At 55.1% G+C, this 13,644-nt stretch overlaps 1 protein-coding gene across 8 annotated transcripts in view; it reads right to left on the bottom strand.

The window, feature by feature from the left end:
• Positions 1 to 6,457: 6,457 nt before the first annotated feature.
• Positions 6,458 to 13,644, bottom strand: part of MPRIP (myosin phosphatase Rho interacting protein) — an 81,975-nt gene continuing 74,788 nt past the window's right edge. For 5 of the 8 annotated variants that reach the window (XM_055710100.1, XM_055710099.1, XM_055710097.1 and 2 more), the window contains 5 exons: positions 13,426 to 13,545; positions 12,867 to 12,953; positions 12,034 to 12,196; positions 11,531 to 11,616; positions 6,458 to 7,611 (listed from right to left, as the gene is read on the bottom strand). In XM_055710100.1, the coding sequence (XP_055566075.1) occupies positions 7,540 to 7,611; positions 11,531 to 11,616; positions 12,034 to 12,196; positions 12,867 to 12,953; positions 13,426 to 13,545 (528 nt within the window). In that variant the 3' untranslated portion in view covers positions 6,458 to 7,539. Of the gene's footprint in view, positions 7,612 to 10,309; positions 10,376 to 11,530; positions 11,617 to 12,033; positions 12,197 to 12,866; positions 12,954 to 13,425; positions 13,546 to 13,644 lie in introns of all 8 variants that reach the window. The other 3 variants (XM_055710095.1, XM_055710102.1, XM_055710096.1) reach the window with 2 other exon arrangements.

The following is a 13,644-nucleotide window of genomic DNA, read 5'->3' on the forward strand; positions in this document are numbered from 1 at the left end:
GCCACGTCACCGGTCGCAGGCGGGGGGCTGGCCACTGCGTTGCATCGTCGCAGGAACTGGGAAGTGACTCTTGCATCCTCGTTGCTCACAATTCCTTTGGGTCACTTCCAGAGGACGAGTGGTAGGGAGCGGTGTGTGCGTGGTTTGCATCCCGAACGAGCCCCCTTCGGCTACAGGTCAGTTGTCGGTTAAAGCTAAGGCCAAGCCTTCTGTTCTCATTAGGATGGTGGAGGAAAACTGACTGTTATTACCTGTACGGCCACTTCGGACACCACCCACGGCCTTGCAGAACTTCCCTCTCTCTCCCTGAACCTTCATCCTTTCCAATCAATGGTTCTTTAAAACCTCAGGTCATCCAGAACTCCAGGTTCCAGGAGGGTGGACACGGGTCAAAGGCTGCGTGTTCACATCTGCTTTCTACTTACCATAGTCTTCAGTGTTTTGCAACATCCTCTGCTGTCTCTAGGAGTGAGTGCTCTTGTCAGTCCTGCACACAGGCGGTGTGTGACGAAAGCATGAAGAAAGAATAGTCATTGCACCCATGATTCATGAGTTCGTGGCCAGCTGGCTTAGTTCAGTTAGTACCAACTTGTCTGACTCATCAGGTTTCTGCTAGTAAATCCCACACCCTCGGTTTCTTTTAGTAGTCTCAGGCTGAGGCAGGGCGAACCGCTGGGGCTGACTCCTGCGTTGGTTCCAGCCTGGAGCTCCCTGCTCCTGCAGCAGTACGTCGGCTCCTCTTGCAAGGAGGGGTTTGTACTGCAGGATCACCTACGTTCAACTCAGTAGTAACTACGTTGTGCTGAAAGTTATGGTTGAAGTTACATCCTGTACGTTACAGTGCGCTTCCATGCTGCTGGAGGATGCGTGGCTGTACCACGGGGGCCGTCAGTCCCTGGTAAAGTCCGAGAGCATCTCGGATGGGCTGGGCTGCACAAGTGAGTTCCAGCGTTACACCGGTGCCTCCCAGACCCCAGCCCTAAGCTACTCTGCAGAGGGCTGTGTGCACTCTCACCGAGTAGTTACTGCTGCCCCGTATAACAGGTAACAGCTTGCATGTGCGCGGTGTTAATGTCACTATCAAATACAAGATTACCGAGTTCTCTGCATGAAAAAAAACAACCAACCCCAAGTTTATAGTGCAGTAAGGTTACAATTCTCAAACAGACTGTACACAATCTTTGGACAGATATCTTCAAAACTAAAGGTGTAGGTCAGCAGAAAAGGTTTGAAAAGATATTTATAACAGTCATCAAAACCAAACAAAACAGTTTATCGGGGTAGGTGGGCTGGGCTGGGCAGGGTGGGCACTCCTCTCCCAGCCCACGGACATCTGTGTTAGAGCAAGATTTAAAAATCAAAACCACAACTTAGTCACAAAAGAGAACCCTCCACTAATTGTTGAGTAATAAATATTTACATTGCGTGCGTTGAATACTATACAGGTTTTAAATTATTTTAAAAGAGAAGAATAACAAAGCTTTTTTTCTAAAAAAGAAATGGAAAAAAATTACAGAGCAAAGGCAAGCTACGCTGAGCGTGCGCGTGCTTAAGTGTTCACAACCAAGTACTGTATCCGAGCTGTGGAAAAAATGCAAAGGTCTAGTGGAAGTGCAATCAGGTACAGAGCTGGTACCAGGGTGCCACATGTCACAGTGCTGGGGGCAGTGCTACGAAGGCAGCCCAGCCCGCCTCTGTTACAGGGGGAAAAACAAAACAGACTTTCTGGTTTGCAAATCAGCACACAGTTCTAGTTCTGAAGCAAATGAACACAATTTGCTGCTTTTTTTTTTTTAATATGTGGGCAAAGAAAAGGTCACGTTTAAAGAAGGATGCAGTTTGTCTCAGGGGAGACAGCGCAGATGGTTGGAAAATTTAACGGGGGGGGGGGGGGGGGGGGGGGGGGGGCGGGAGGTGGAAAGTCCTTGGAGCCCATCGGAAGGTGTCTGTGTCTGCACCTTCGTTGCACTTGACTCTTCCCAGACCTCCCGTCTCAGTGCTACCGACAGTTTCACACGTTTCACGCATTCCGCCAGGCGCACGCGGTGCCCTGAGAGCATCTGGAGCAGGATGCGGCCGCTGCCTCGCCGCACACAGCTGGCACCGGCCCACGCCGCGAGGCCACCCCACCATGGCCAGTACCGTGCCGCACTGGCCCCCATGCTGCCCGATTCCAAAAGCCTCCAGTGCAAGCGGGGAGCTCGCCCTCTCCTCCCTGAACTTTCCCCCCCCTTCTCCAGACACTTTCTAATTTAAATAGCCACTGATTTATCCTGGAAGCTGGGTGAAGCCTGGAGCGGGAAGAAGCAATAGGATAACTAAGGACCGCTGCTGTCAGTAAGCTCTCTAGCTGGCCCCCACCCCCTGGTTATTTTAAAGCACTGCTCTCTGCAGAAATATTTACGCTTTTGTCTGTTTGTTGATGCTGCAGCTTCTCTCTCTTTAATGTAAAGGCAGGTCATGGATGCCTCTTGCTTTGGAGGGATGCTCAGCTAGTTGCCAGGCTGCAAGCGGAGCGAGCCCGCAGCCCGGAGCAGAGCCTGCAGCGGTCCTTGGGAACAGCTGTCCGCAGCCACAGCATCCCCCCTCCTCCTTTGCCTCGTGACCCCCCCAAACTCATAGCTATCACCGTAAGACACCATATACAGAGCTCCCACCTGGTGAAGTGCTGCCCGGAGCGTGGCTGATCCTGACGACGCCAAGCGGCCGGTGCTCAGCCCCAGTGCACCCTCGGGACAGCAGAGCCAGGGTCTCTGGTTTAATTTTCCAAGGAGCCTAACTCCGCAGTGGGCGATGGCTGCTCCTACAAGCTACAGCATATGAGACCACCACCACCACTATGCTCATGAAAGCCCCCTTTGCTTAGCCATAAGTATTTTAAACCCATGAAGTTCAGCAATAAGATTAATTATTTGGCTTATTAAACATTGCCAAAGCCATGACAACGGTGGCCATGACAACGGTGGCCAGTCCCCCCCCAGTCCCTCCATACCGTGTTCCTCTGTCCTGCCATCCAACACCTTTTATTCCTGCTACACCTCCTGTTAGTGCCAGGGTTATTTCCCAGCAAACCTGCCTGTTTTGCTTTTCTCAGCTATCTGAAGGTCCAGAGAAGCTGGCCAACACGTATTAAACAAAAGCTCCCCCACAGCAAACCTCTGAGCAGCTGATCCCCTGGCGCTGATCCTGCTCATACGCAACTCCTAGCAAACCTCCTTTCAAATCCTTTCACAGATGTTTCAGGGAACCCCGAAAAAGGGGCTGATGCAAAGACCGACACGTTCTGTGCAGTAAGGTACAAACAGACTGGAGGAAAGAGAGGAGAAGAAAATCCAGCTGTGCTCCTGCTGGCACCGGACCCCCCGGCAGTGCCTCACCGGGGAGACGCAGGACAGCGCGTTTGTTGCCCTGGGTGAAGAACTGACACGAGTGGCCCAGAAGTGATGCACGATCCCTTGCTCAGTGTACGGGCACCTCTACGGGAAAGGAGCAGTACACAGGTGTTCCTGGGTGACCTTTCCCCCCTCTAAGCATCAGTGTGTTTTCATATGTGTCTAAAGAAGAGCACTCCCCACAGCCTCTCTTCACAGGGAGATTTGGGGCCAGCACAAGCAGAGATCTCCAGATCCCCCTCGCTGCCAGCACCCTGTGCTCTGCACAGCTCCCTGTGCCACTGCATTTCTATCACACCTTCTTCTGCCTTCCTGCACTATCCACCACCGAAGCGCTGCCACCTTGGCCGACACACTGCAGTGACCTTGCACCCATCCTCACGCCTTCTAGAAAAACCAAAAAACCCCACATAAATGTATTTACAAATGCCGAGTCAGAAGCTGCGGACAATCCCCACTGACTGCTCCGCGTGCGTCCCCCACTCCCCCCACCTCTTCTCTACACGGAGCAGTGAGGCTCGGAGCAGGAGCACTGGCGAAGAAACCAAGCAGCTCTTACTCACTAGGCTCAACACCGTAGTGCCAGGCCGGACACCAAGCTGCACGAGAGGACTTCCTGGTATAAGCACGCGTAGAGCAGAGAAAACCCCTCTGTGGGGAGCCCCAGGATGCTCAGTGCTGTATCCGAAAGGGTCCATCCTGCGTCCTCCGCACCACCGATGTGGTATTGGAAGTAGCAAGGTACAGAACTGCTAGTCCTCACGCTTGAAAGGAGTTCTGGGCAAATGAAGTATGCAAAGATAAAGCAGGATTTGCTAGGGGGTGTAAGAAAGGTCAGGGTCCACAAGGCAAGGAGACCAGCGCAAGTTCTGCTTGGTTGGCTAGAAAGGATGAAGGCCCACCATATATCTTGAGAGAAGAGGAGGAGGAGGAGGGTGTCCTTCTGGAGCCAGTGACATCTTGTAAGGGAAGAGCAATGACAATGACCAGGCTGACACACCATCCTAGCGCTGTGGCCCAGGGCCTCTGCCAGGTCACAGCTGCCAGGGCACAGAGCCCACCATGGAGCCGGAGCGGCCAGGGATGAAGTGTGAACTTTATCCCTGCCGAGAGCTGAGCAGATGACTTGGGATGTGACCAAGCCAGGTACCTGGCCAGGTGACATCTCCTGACACAGCCAGAAGGTGCACACACTACCCAAACCACAGTGGGTGGCATCACCTTCCCACCCCAGTAACAGCCCGAATGTGGATGAACCTGGGCCACAGCACTGCCATCTCCACGGGTCCTGCAATCGGCTCTGCTTGGTGGGCACTGGTGTCCCTGCTTTAACTTAAACACTGTCCTTAACTGCTCGTAGGTGCCTCTGAAGTGGTGCTGTGGGCATGGGGACCTGAACGTGCACGCCTCACCCAACTGTGAGGTTACACCAGAGACCCAGACATCCCAGTTCAAAGAAGCTGCCAGGGAGAGAGAAACCCCACACACCACTAGTGACAAAGGACCTTCTTCCAGAAGTGGACTTCTAAGCACAACACATGTGCACTTGACCTGGAAAAGGCTGAATCTGGGAAGGGCATCAACCAGGGAGAGCTGCATCTGGATCTCCTCGGCTGGAAGTGAAGCAGGACGCCACATCACAGCTATAAAGAGCAAGTGCTAACCATGCCCAACGTACCTGGGGTTTATCGCCACCACTCTCCGCTTCTGCTGGCCATCAGCTCGCTCAGCGTGGGGAGAGCTGTTATTTCCACAGTCCCAGGCCAGCACTAAGGTGACCATTTCCACATGGGGGCTCCCCAGTCTGGACTCCCATCAGGCAGGGGAGAGGCTGACGGCAAGCAGCTCTGGGCACACAGGCCAGGTTCCTCCACAGTGGGGTGGGAAGCAGGACTAAGGCGGTTGCCGGCTGATGGGTCGAAGCAAACACAACGCAAGCAGCAGCACGGAGACTCCTGGGAGCTGCTGATGGCTGATCAGAGAGGCGGTCCAGGTGGGTCGCGGCTGGGAAGGCTCCCGGGTGCTCCAGCGCTCAGATCACAGAAAGCGCTATGGTAGGCTCGGACTAGGACAAGTGGCTGCACGTCAAAACGTCTTAGAGGGCACGTGTCTGCTGATCAGGGAGAAGTCTTTGTATCCAAGCGGCTGAGCATCTTTCCTACCCTGCTCCTATCTCCAGGACTTCCAAGTACACCCAGGCACAGATGACAGAGGATCGCAGTGGCAGAGCATCCCCGTACGGGCTCTGCCTGCTGCATGGCACAGGCGTCTCGGCTGGGGACAAGCAGGGCTCCTACGGGTGGGACCGGAGTGCGGCCACACGTGCCCCAGGATGTGTCAAGCCGATCCCTTGGCCGTGGCCAGGCCACACAAGCTGGATGAGAGCCTGATCCACGCTGCGCTTAGATGACGCCATCTCCGGCTGAGGGTCTGGTGGCTGAAACACAAATTGGCTGCTCCGAGGGGCAGGATGAGGGTGACCTCTCCGGCACTGCCACGGGCCAACCTGGCAGGATTGGAGGTGGCTGTCACCAGCCCTGTGGCTGCAGCAGGGTTTGCTCTGAGGGCTGCGCTTGTACCGCCCGCCTAACAGACCCGACACCAGCCATGAAAGCAGACAGAGCTGCCTGCTCCAACCTCGTGTTACGCACCCAAAAGACAAGAGGAATTGCTCCACGTGAAGGCTGGGGCGCATCTCGAGGAGCCCAGCCCGATGCGATGCAGGTTGATCGGCAGCTGAACGGGGCTGGGACGCCAACGTGCCAGATGCTGCTTCAGCCCTGCTCCTGGCCAGGGCGATCGGGGAGGCAGGACCGGGGGTCTTTACAGGTGGCATCTTGAAACTGAGCCTGGGACGAAGCCACCATGCCTGGGCTGTCCTGCTGCAAGGCAGCGTAGGCTGCTTCTAGAAAGACAGCCTCTGCTCGGCTGGCCGCGTGCTGCACCTAGTGCTACCAGCTCCCTCAACTCACTTCTAGTTTGCATCTGTTCATCGGTCTCACGGTGCTAAACTGCGTGCTTTAAATACAAAAGCTGTTAGGACTGAGAAGGTCTGAAGCACATACTGGTTTTGAGATTTTTATTTCAGGAAAAGATCAAAGAATTAAAATAGGAGCTGCCCTGCTGACAAGAAGAGTTGAATTCAAGAAGCTGATAAAAAAGGAGCATTATATGCATTGAGCACTGTGCATTTTCAGTCAATATTGGCTCTACTTTCTACTCTACTTTCCTTTGACTAGGAAAAGGGAGTTTCACATGCGCACAGACCCTGGGATACACGGGACTCAATGAGAGGAAGGGAGTAACAGCAAAAAAAGAGGGTGCCGGGCTTGATCTAACAGAGGCAAGAAAGTGATCTTACATCTCGGCCCCCGAAGCACCAACTGACCACCAGCGAGACGGGAGGCAAAGACACGCCGATGGGGCGGACTCGACGGTGCACGCGAGTATCTGCAGCTCCCTATCCATAACCACCTGGGCAGCCACCAAAGCTCACCGGGCTTCGGTATCGCCTACATTCAGGAGACGGCACAGTCACGGGGCAGGAGAATCATTTCTTGCATCCTTCTCCAGCGAGACGACAGTGTTGTACCTCCAGGCTGCGTATGCCGGCACAGGCTTGCGCTCCCCAACAGCTTCCCCCAGGCTTTCCCCCCTCTTAGGTGCAAGTAATGCAATCGAGATCAACGGTTAGATTAGGCTCCCGGTGTGCTCTGAGCACTGGGTCTCTTGACAGCAGTAAGAGCTAGGTATGGCCGATACCACCCAGGCCCTGCTTGCATACCAAAACAGTTGGTACGACAGAGCTAGCTTATTAACAGGCTACTGAGCCTTAATACTGACACTTAGTGTAATGGTTTACAGTAAAAGAAGGATTCTCCTACAAAGCGCTGAAGAGAGGGGGGAAAAAACCCCCACCCTGATCCCTTCCTCTCCTTCTCAGAGTCTCTGGAGCATCTCACAAGCAGGGAAAGGAGCTGGGGAGGCGAGGGGGTGGCAGGGGGCACCGCCACCAGGGTGCCGGGTCCTGTCGGGGGTGTCAAGACGAACGACAGCAAGGACAGTCGTAAGGAACGAGAGACAAACGGTGCTGGTGCTGTGCTGCCTCAAGCTGGGAGGTGCGCGTGGTCAAGCAGAGCGGGGAGAACTAGTCTTTCTTCAAGTCCCTGGATTCAAAAAGCTTCAGGCGTTCTTGCACAGTCAGGCCTTCCTTCAGACTCTGGGAGAGACAAAAGACAGAGAGCGTCGGACACGGGAGGCAGCGGGCACCTGGCACGCAGGAAGGCAAAGGAGATGCGGGCAGCAGGAGAATGGCCTCCTTGGCGGAGAGGTTAGTGGGCCATGCTAAGAGAAACCACGTGGTTATGGAGAGCGGTTACTGGTGAATGGCACCTAGAGAGAGGGTGAGATTGCAAATGAACCAGCTGACACAGCAGGAGTGGATGAGAGGCACGCCATGCCGCAAGCAGGGTTAGCTCGACTCGGACAATGACCCCCAGAGCCTGTGGTGCCGTGGGCAATTTCAGCGGAGCTCTGGCACTGCGGGAGCCCCGGGGAGGTCAGCTGGGATGGGCGATGCTAAGGCATCACGCCGCTGAACAGGACCTGCCCGCCGGTCCCCCGCACCTGCCCGCAGCACCGACTGAACGTGCATCCATCCGGGACAGCCCTGGCTCCGGTCAACGTGCAAGCTTTGCTCAAGCAGCCCTGGAGACCGTGTTTTTGTTGCCAGTGACAATCCCACCCTTTCTCTAACCCCAGTGGGGTGTCCCAAGCCAAAGCTGCCTCTACTGCACAGGGTTAGACAGCGGACTGGCTACACGCTTGCTTCAGGTCTGGCAGGATCTAGTGGCTGATCCAAGTCAAATGCAGCAGCCAGACTGCAAGGCACCACGCTCAGCTAGCCAAAGGAAAAGCCTGCCCCGCTAGCTCTCGGCATCTGGAGTTGTGAAATCTCTCGCCTACACATGGGGAGCCCGGAGAACAGCCGTGTGAGGGGTACAAACCCAGAAGCAAAGCGCTGGACCCCTGTACGACAGCTTTACCGCAAACCCAGCCGCACAAGGCTAAAGCCAGCCTCCCCTCCTTCCTGCAGCCCCGAAGCTGTGGCTTTTGCTCCAGGGGAGCAGAGCAGCAGTGAGTTGTCCCTGCTCGCTGCTGCTGAGGGGGCACAGACCTCTGCCCCCCCTGCTGCCAGGCCCACAGAGCGAGGGCTCTGCTGCTGTGTGCTGGAAAAGCTTTCATGGCCAGCACGGGCAGCTGTCCACCTGCGCCCTGCAGGCAACCGCTGCCTGCAAGCCAACTCCTTGCAACCTGCAAGGGATTCGCTCTGCAGCTGGACCATTACTTGCTTTACAGACCAAGACGTGGCAGCTTCAAAAGGCACAGACCTGAGCACAAAGCCCCTTCTCCTAACACGCAGCCATCTCCCCTCACGCTTTTACTTCCCTGACTGTGGTGTTAGGACTGTACGGTCCTAACAGCAGGTTAGATTTTTGGGCTGGGTTTTCTTTCACGTGTGTTTATCAAGGCAGGACTCCATGATAAACTTGCCCCCAGGCTGCGCACATTCCCATGGTTACTGGATTTCTTTCAATGTTTCTGCTCCCACAGGCCCACAAATACAGAACGGCTTTGTGAAGCAACACGGAGATGAAAACACTGGAATGGGTTGGTCTGGGTTTACAAATGCTGTATGCTTTCTTTTCAACGGGCAGCAGAGTCTCTTGGGATGCGAGCCTCTGAGCACAGATTTCCTAAAGGAAGTTTACTTTGGGCCTCTTTAAATGGGCAGCAACCCCTGCATTCCAGCTTGCACATCTGATTTCTCACCAGGCAGAAGGAGACAACAGAAAACTATAAGACTACCCTGTCTGACAGCACAAATTCCAGTAAATTCACCCCTTAGGCGGTCTCACAACCCATCCGAGCTGCTGATGAGGGGAGCCTGATGAAGGGAGACTAATGTAGGATGAAATCCGTGATAAAGAGATCCTCCATCAGACCTCCCGGGGCTCTCCAGCCACCCCTCTGCCACTGTGCTGGGGGCCTCCCCTCTTTTCTCTAACCTCCCTCTGCAGGTGCTCTAATCTCACTCTTTACCACGGGCCAGTAAATTAACTATTGCTCCAGTTACTTGAGATAACTGGGTCATTACGATCAGCCTCATTTCTCATCAGCTCCCTCCTTTTGCTGGATGAGCTCGGAAGCCTCAGGCCAGCGTGGAGGCGCAGTGCACAGGGATGGAGAGCAGCAGGGTGGACACCGGGGAGCTGGAGGAAGCCTGGAGAGCAGGAGGAGGAGGTTACTGGGCAAGGAAGACTCTTTTGCTCAGGCACAGATCAACCTAAAGAAGCAGCAATTACGGGCAAAGGAAATTCAGGGTGGCCCTGGAGACCCCCTCTGCAGCTGGGACGGGGGCCACCATTTTACATGCCACTGGCTTTTGTGGGAAACGCATTTACAGGCATCACTGACCCACGCCTCCACCTGGCTAACAGCAAAACGGCTATTTTTTCTACCAGACCTGGCTGTTGAAGTTTAGTCTGAGGCATGCAGTCATTCAAGCATGCACACTCAGTGTCCCACGCTCCCCACACAGCAAACAGGAAAACGTGCCCCACTGTGTCCAAATCCTCACCACGATGGTTAGCTGTGTTGGTGAGGGTGGGAGGAGCAGGAAGGCAAGAAAGCCGTATTCCCCAGGGAAGAGCCAGAGAGACTGTTTCATACGGATCTTGGGCACGCTGACTTGTCCCCTCGCCTTCCCCCTCCCCCCGTAAAATAATTAGCCGTAAATAAACCAGTCAGTCATTAAGAGAGGGGCTCTCATTTGCCATGGAGGTGTGAGCAGTGCATGCAAAAGTGGGCTGCTCCCGTGGGCAGCTGCGGCGCTTGGTGGGTGCTGGTTTGTTTACCTACGTGGCAGGGAACCTGGACTCGGATTCATTTCAGTTATCCCATGAGACCTGCTCAATAACGGACTGTTGAAGGAAAAAGCAAAATAAAGAAAACAAAACAAAACAAGAAGCTCATAAATCCTAAATGCATTGGCGTTTGCGCAGCCCCAGCCCCCCCGCCTCGGTGGCGATGCGAGCAGGCACAGCCCATGCTTGCTCTCCTCTCTTTCCCCCACTGAGCAACACACACAACCACAAGGTCAGTGGTCTGAGTTGAAGTGGTGAAGGGAAACCCACCAGCAGACCTGGAGCAGCAGGTCTGGGCTGCCCTGGAATGCGCAGAGCTGCTCTCTGCTTTTCCTCGGTGCAGCACGGACACCCCAAGCTGGCCACCCGCCGCTCGCAGAGCCGGGGTGGTGGCTGTTTCCCCAGCACGGGCACCGAGCTAGAAGCTTTTTGCCTGCCCAGCTTCTTGCTTTGCCCAAGGTCCCAACCACTTCAAACATCAGCCTGAGACACCAGGTAGCGAGTGGCGAGAGGCAAAGCAGGTTTTGCCCAAGCTGATCTTCTTGCCAACTGACCAACGTTTAACGATGACTCCCGAGCGGCTTTCTCAGCCCTTTTAATCCCTGTGGTCCCACAGCAACAGCCAGCGTGGACCACCACATAACTCTGGCTGTCAGCAGGCCAAGCAGGGCAGCTGGGCACTGCATCACTGGGCTTGGGGACCCACAGCCAAGTACACAGAGAAACACACCTGCGCCACGTTAACACACAAGCAAAGCGTGTATTACATACACCCAGGACCAAGGCATTGTCGTTCCACATAAAGACCAAAAATCTTGCGGTGATGAACACTAACACCTAGAAGGATGTGCATGTTCCCACCTACTGACACCACCTAAATTTCAGCTGCAAACAGGGAGCAAATACTGGGAGAGTCCTCCTGTGAAAGACCAAAGAGCAGGGTGAACTTTGTTCTTTTTTCCAAACCAGGAGCAGCGTCACGCCTCCATCTCGGCAGGGTCAGGAGCGCGTGTGCCCTGCTGGGTGCTGCCTGGCTGCACGGCCAGCCCTTCACAGCCGAGAGCTCGCTTTTCTTCCCAGTGCCACCCAGGCTAGCACTAGTGATTGGGAAATTCTCAGTTTTTTTCCCCTACCAATTTCTTCCCTCCTGGGACCCCCATCGGAGTGTAACGCCGGGCATTCCCATCACACGGGCAGGAGATCCACGCTCACCTTTGACCTGATATTCCTTAGTTGCCGGCTAACACTGGATCTGTCTTTCTTCAAGAAATCAGGGTTGCTTTTTGATTTCATAATATCTGGGAAGAAGCAAAAGAAACTGCGTTAGCATGGTGCCCTCCACCTTCCTGCAAGGAGCAGGGCTGCGGCTCTGCTGCCCTCCCAGCCAGTGCCCTGATGAGCCCCACTCAAGCAGCAATGCCCTAAGGGCAGAGGAGACTCGGGGGTCTCCGCTCCCCTGCACCGCGTGCAGCATGAGGTTTTCCCAGTGCAAAATGCCTGAAGGCTTTCAAAGCCCATCAGCTCCCCGTCTGTGGGCTGGAGGGAAGCGCTGCCACTCTGGCAAGGCTGCGTGCAGGGAGTGGAGGTGGGAAGCAGCACGGAACAGGAAAAAAGCACCGTGCCAAGTCCTACACTTGGACCCGTTACTGCACAAGTGCTTGTATGCTTAGCTTGGGAAACCCAGAATTGCTTAGAGCTGCTGGAGGAGGACTGACCATATCCTGATACAGTGGTGTTCACAGGGGATTTCTCTCCCTGAGCTTCTGTGGCTGCTTTCAGCTGCTCTTTCAACCTGCTGATATCACAGTCTGCCTTGGCCTTCACGATGCTCAGCTCCGTGTAGATGTCCTTGTACTTGTCACTGGCGTATTTCTTATCCTGGCAAAGGAGCAAGAACAACCCAGTGGAGTCAGACAGACAGCTGGAGCCGAGGGGTTTGTAAATGCACTGAAAGACGAGCCTGGCAAACACCGACGGAAGAAGAGCCGGCAGTGGGGAGAAATGTTTGGCTGGGGCAATGCATGCATTTCACACAAGGCTCCTAAGAGCGGGACTGGGCCGGAGACAGGCAGAAGGCTGCGAGCCCCGCGGTGAGCGTACAGCGCTGCCTGTGCCTGCAGCCCCTTCGTCACGGGATTACTTGTTCATGGCTTTTCATTTTAGCAAAGACGCAGAATACAAGCAGAATTCCCAGAAATGGCCTTGGCAAAGGGACCATCCAGAGCACACCAGATCCGATGCTGGGAGGCTGGGCAGTTCTCTAACACTGACTATTTTTGCCAGCCTGATCTGAAGTGACAGGAAATGGGGAAAAAACACCAAAGGGGATGTTTTCCCACATGGTCTCCCTTGCGGGGTAAATCCTAAGCTGACACAGTCCCGGCGTGCTTTACTGACAACACCAAGATGGGTATTCGATTTCATTCATGGGAAAAATTAAGTATTTTGTTTCATGTGTGGGTGTGAGTGAGCCAAAATCTAAGCACACACACGCAGGGGAGCAGAGCACAGCCCGTAAGAAGATTTGCAGAAACCTCCCTGGCATTACCCTCAGTGCCGTCTGCAGCTCGTCTTTGAGGGAGCTGATCTCCTGCTTCAGGTACTGGATTTCGGATTCTTTGACCCGCAGCAGGACCTGTGGGAACAAAAGCAGCGTGTGTTCATACCCAAGAAGGCACAGGATGATCCCCAGAGGCTCGCCTGCTGTGCCTGGTGGCAACCAAGTCACAGCTGGAGGCTCAGCCCTGTGATGGCTCCACGCCAGCACCACAAAGCTGCTGGTTCACCCATCTTCTGGTTCATGCAAGGAAATTACTGCTGGGTCTCTCGGGAACTTGCTCAAGTTTGCACCACTGATGTGCTCCCTGCACGCCCTTTGGTTTCTCTCCCCACTACTCTGCATGGGCTGGATCCCAGGGGACAAGCAGGGCTGGAGGAGGAGAGGCGGGTGTATGGCTTCGCACGTCGAGAAGGGAAGGACTCCAAAAGCTCCCGGCCCCATTGCACCCCATGATGCACGGTGCTGCCCAGCCACGCAGAGCCAGTGTGTGGAGCGATGGATGGCTCTGGCACGTTCCCCGGGCTCCACAGGCAGCGGCAGAGCTCACCTCCAGCTCGTAGGCGTCCTTGCCCTGCGTGAGAGGCGATCCAGCAGCCTCTCCCCCGCCCTCCCCGGTCAGCAGGGTCCGCAATCGCGTGATCTCCGCAGCCAGGCGGTTATTCAGCTCCTGGGAAGAGGAGGAGGAGAGCTGTTGCGGGAAGGAGGAGCATGGCCACGGTGCGTTGCAGAGCCCGCCGTGCTGCCCGTCACCCCCCGCCAGCCGCCC

The sequence above is a fragment of the Falco cherrug genome, chromosome 4, assembly GCF_023634085.1.
Source record: "Falco cherrug isolate bFalChe1 chromosome 4, bFalChe1.pri, whole genome shotgun sequence".
Lineage (NCBI taxonomy): Eukaryota > Metazoa > Chordata > Aves > Falconiformes > Falconidae > Falco > Falco cherrug.